The 5,046-nt window shown below is 52.3% G+C and overlaps 1 protein-coding gene across 1 annotated transcript; it reads right to left on the reverse strand.

Moving 5' to 3' along the window:
* Window positions 1-3,047: 3,047 nt before the first annotated feature.
* On the reverse strand, window positions 3,048-4,591 carry LOC104458032 (nucleoside diphosphate kinase 3-like; the record flags this gene model as incomplete). Its single annotated transcript, XM_010081104.1, has 3 exons — window positions 3,048-3,165; window positions 4,059-4,171; window positions 4,490-4,591. Coding segments are annotated over 3 exons (333 nt in total), but the record flags the coding sequence as incomplete, so codon positions are not given.
* Between the last annotated feature and the right edge of the window lie 455 nt (window positions 4,592-5,046).

Raw genomic sequence — 5,046 nt, forward strand, 5'->3', positions numbered from 1 at the left:
TGCTGGGCCTCCATGCAGCGCTCGGGGGAGCCTGGTGCAAATCAGCGACATGAACTCTGCTGGGAGGCCGCCTTCCTGCCGCCCCTCCGGGCCCAGCGGCGCTGGCACAAGCTCGTGTTTCCTCCTGAGGATTAAATACAGCCCGAGGAGTGTCCGTAACCACGGCTGTGGGCAGAGCGGGAAAGCCGAGGAAGCTGTGAATAAGGCTGTAAGCACTGGGACTTCCCAGCCCTGTGGTAGGAGACTGACGAGGATGCTGAACCCCCAGCCGGCCCTGAACCCATTTGGGTGGCATCACGGGGCCTCTCACCATTATTTTTCAACAGTGGAGAGGTCCCAGTGGACTGGAAGCTGGTGAATGTTGTCTGAATTTCCAAGCAGGGTAAGAAGGAAGACCCCAGTAATCACAGGGCTGTCAGTCTCACTTCAGTGATGAGTAAAATTACGGGGAAGGTCATTCTGGGAGTTACTGAAAAACATTCGAGAGAGAATGCAGTCATTGGTCACAGCCAGCACAGGTCATGAGGGGAAAGTCCTGTTTATCCAACTTAATTCCCTTTTATGGCAAGGTCACCCATCTAGTTGGCCAAGGGAAGCCAGTAGATGTGGGGAGTTTGGATTTTAGCAAAGCTTTTGATACTGCTTCTCCCAATACCCTTGGATAAACTGTCCAGCACGCAGTGAGACACACCCATCATACGCTGGGTGTGCAATTGGTGGACAGGCCAGGCTCAAAGAGTTGCAGTAAATGGGCTTACACCAGGTTGGTGGGTAGTCACCACTGGGGTTCCCCAGGGCTCAGTGTTAGGGCAAATACTTTAGAATGCTTTTATAAATTATCTAGGTGCAGGAATTGAATCTATATTAAGTAAGTTTGCCAACGATACTGCAGTAGGAGGAGCTGTGGACTCCCTTGAGGGTAGAGAGGCCTGACAGAGGTCTGCATGGGCTAGAGAGCTGGGCAATCACCAACAGTATGAAACTCAAGAAGAACAAGTGCTGGATTCTCCACCTGGGAGAGGGTAATCCTGAATATATATACAAACTGGGGGATAAGAGCCTGGAGAGCAGCCCTGTGGAAAAAGATCTGGGGATCTGGGTTGATGGCAAGTTGAGTATGAGTTAGCAGTGGGCCCTGGCAGCCAAAAGTGCCAATCATGTCCTGGGGTGCATCAGGCACAGCATCGCTAGCTGGTCACAGGAAGCGACTGTCCCACTGTGCGCTGCACCTCAAGTACCGGGTGCAGTTTTGGGCACCTCAACAGACGGACATCAAACCATGAGAGTGTGGACAGAGGAGAGTGAACAAGATGGTGAAAGGCCTTGAGGGCAAGACTTAGGAGGAGTGGCTGAGGTCCCTTGGTTTGTGGGTCCCTTCCAATTTGAGATATTCTGTCATTCTATCTTCACTTAAAGATTCGTGATGTGGAAAGGAAAGGCATGGAGTCATCAGGCTTGGCAGGGAATTAATGCATGTGGTGCAAGAAGATTTGCTGAAGCCTTGGGCCACAAGCTGTGAACTTTCACCTAGACAGGCCTTCAGCTGGGATAGAGATAATTTTCACCTTAGTAGCTGGTACAGTGCTGTGTTTTGGATTTAGTAGGAGAATAACGTTGATAACACACTGATGTTTTAGCTGTTGCTAAGAGGAGAATAACGTTGATAACACACTGATGTTTTAGCTGTTGCTAAGCAGTTCTCAGTCTAGGACTTTCCAGTTTCCCCTGCTCTGCACAAGATGCACAAACCAGAAGATAAGGAGGCTCCAACCACCAGCAGAAGCTGCAACTCGACAAGATAAGAACAGTTAACAGCCTGCCTGCAGACACAAAAAGAATCCATAAGGTGTTAGAAGCAATAAGGTGTTAGAAGATCCAAGACCAGAAATCACACTTGGACCAAAAAGACACGTGAAGAGCACGTGAGGGGCAGGTGCATAGACTGTAAGGGTGTAATTGGCCAGGGTTTGCTTTGTTCAGGGTCCCTTGCCAGAGGCATCCAGCTCAAGGTTCCACCTCCCACCTGTACCATCTGAATATTTTATTTTTTATTTTTATATATAAGATTTGATACCTGAGGCTCTGTTATGGGAAGCCTGGGGCTGAACCTGAGAAAAAGCAGCACTCGAGAGTGAGAATGTGTATGTGAAGGGAGTCAGAAGGGGCACCCGTCATCCCACTGGAGGTGCCCACTGCAAAGGGACTCTGGTCCTAGCAGGAAAGACTCGGGTGGCATCTGTGTGACTCCTCGGATGGCATACATGTGCTGGGGTGAACTCTCCCTTAGCAGCAGCCAGCAGTGGAGGCCCACAGAGAACCAGAGCAGATCTGGAGAAGCCAATTCCCCACCCCCAGCACCCACAGCCCAGAAACTAGAGGCAGAGAAACTGCATGTTTAACAGCATTTGGTGAATTGTCCTTCCACAGACTTGCTAGTCACTTCTGCAGCCAGGTGATCTTGCCCCAGTGCTGGCAGGCAGTGTTCCCACCAAGGGGGAGAGAGCAGTCTGTCCCATCCTTCATTCCTTGGCTGGGAATGAGCTCTTACCCCAAGGGGGAACTTCCCCCCTCATCCTGGAGCAGCCTAATTATTTTTTTTAAGTGAAGAACCTTATAGAAGTGCAGGTCAAGGATATCGATCACATCACCTTCTAGTGATCAGAGCACCTCTCCCAGCTGCACAGAGCACATGTTCTCCTGTGCCAGGCAGGCCTGAGAACATACAGGAAAGGGCACAGAGCCTGGTTTTCACTTCAATAAATCACCTTGAGCTACTTGGGATTTAAGATGCTGCAGCAAACAGAGCAACAAAACCAACTACTTACTACAGCAGAGAGAAAAAATAAAGTCTTGCAGGGAGCTGAGCCGCAGAGTTACACACAGAGACCAGCTCCCAGGACCCCTCCACCCACATGCAGGACAGAAACAAACCCCCCTAGCACGCAGCACCGCAGCAGGATCCACAGCCAGCCCAAGCAGCTGTGATGAAACAGATGGAAACACCCCGTGCTCAGTCAGAAAGACGTACTTCCTTCAGGCTGCTCTTCTCACGCGTAGATCCAGTGCTCAGCCGTGTCCTCCCAGCAAGTCAACTCCTCCGGGCGGAACCAGAGGGAGATCTCCTGCCGGGCACTCTCAACCGAGTCACTGCCGTGGATCACGTTCCTGTGGGGAAGAAGAAAGGGATCAGCTGGCACTGAGCGAAGAAAGGCAGGAGAGGGAAGCTGTAGTTTGCAAAATTTCACTTTGACCTATTTAATTAAACTTATTGAGCCAGTCACATCCTACAGTGTACTCTCCCACTGCACAGCCCCCCTCCTCCCAGCTCAGGGGCTGGTCGTGGTTACACCAAACACAGTTTAGGTCATGGATGTGCCGGAACCGTCAGTTCCCAGCACTCCTTCCTCCTGTGATGGGGTTTGCTACAGGAGGAGCTGCAAGTGGCTGCTGAGCTGGGGTTTGCTTTGGTTTTATGTCAGTAATTCAAGTTTTGCCTCCAAATCTCCCCCCTTCTTCTGTTAAAGTAGGTCCTACAAAACACATTTGGTATCAGACACCACGGAACAGAAACCTAATCCAGGATGGTTCCATAAGAGCTCAGCCATGAGCCAGGTCAGGGCCGTAGGAACTCCACTGGTGAAGAGCCCTAGCATGGGTAGAGCTCCTGCTTGGCTCTCATTATAGACTCTGACGCCCAGTGAAGTTAGAGCAGCTCCCCAGGTGCCCTGCTCCCCCAGGAAAGGGCTGAGAGGGCTCCTCCCTTCCCCGTCACAGCCTGACGGTCCTGATTCCCCGGAGCAAAAGACAAGCAAACCCCACCTGCTTTCAACAGAGGCAGCCTCAGGAGGCAGGAAAGACACAAACCCAGGCTCCTCCTTCTGGCAAAGCCAATGCCAGGAGGCAGAGATCAGCTTGTCCTGCCCGAGGGAGACAGCTCTGATCTGCACAGAAGGGAGATGCTCTGTGGATCCAGACTCACAGCTCAGGCAGGCCTGGCACAGGAACACCTGGACAGGATGCCCTGAAATACTGAGGGAACAAAAAGCCAAAGCTCTCACTTGCTGACTTCAACGCAGAAGTCTCCTCGGATGGTGCCAGGCCTGGAGTCGGCTGGGTTAGTCTCCCCAATCATTGTGCGAACTGTCTTGACCACATCCAGGCCCTGCCAGACCTACATGACAGCAAAACAAGAATCAGCTTTCACAACCCCACAGCAGATCCTGTCCTCTGTCCTCCGAATTCTCTGCCTGATCCACCTGGGTGAGAGACAGGAAAGGGTTTCTCTGTAAATAGTCTTCAAAAGTTGATTTTGGAAAATAATCAGGACAGTCTACAGGTTTAATTTACCAGTGAAAACATCCCTGCAGTTCTGTACAGCCTCTGAAGAGGGAGACACCTTGTTTCCATCGTACCACGAGCCAAAGCTGCTCATACTTTGCACGCACTTACTTTGTGTTCCTTGGTTTAGGGTGAACCTGGCAGCACTCACCATGGCCACCACGGGCCCAGAGCTCATGTACTTCACCAGCCGGCTGTAGAAGGGACGGTCACGCAGGGCGATGTAGTGCTCTTTCAGCAGCTCCTCCGAGGCCTGAGCACAAAGAACCCAGAGCTTAGTCTGCTCGGGACACCCGAGGGATGGAATTAAAGCTGGATAGCGTGTGTTACCATTAAGCTCCTGCACAGACGCTCAGTTCATCCCTTGAAGGCTGGATGAGGCTTTGAGCAACCTGGGCTGGTGGGAGGTGTCCCTGCCCATGGCAGGGGGTGGCACTGGGTGGGCTTTAAGGTCCCTTCCCACCCAAACCATTCTGGGATTCGATGAAGTGGTTTTGCTGAAGCCTGGCACAGGGAGGGGACAAGTTTCTAGGTCAGAGGAGCGATGCCAGCCAGCTCCAGCAGCCCCGGCGCAGGGATGCAGTGAAAGGCAGGGACACAGCAACGGGCAGGGCCGCCCCCCACAGCAGCCATCACCCCTCCAGCAGCAGTTCTGTCCCCTGGGTGCCAGCACCCCTCTGTCCCCAAAGGCCACCAGCAGCAGCACGA

This window comes from Pterocles gutturalis, unplaced genomic scaffold (genome assembly GCF_000699245.1).
Source record: "Pterocles gutturalis isolate BGI_N339 unplaced genomic scaffold, ASM69924v1 scaffold7774, whole genome shotgun sequence".
Classification (NCBI taxonomy): Eukaryota; Metazoa; Chordata; class Aves; order Pterocliformes; family Pteroclidae; genus Pterocles; species Pterocles gutturalis.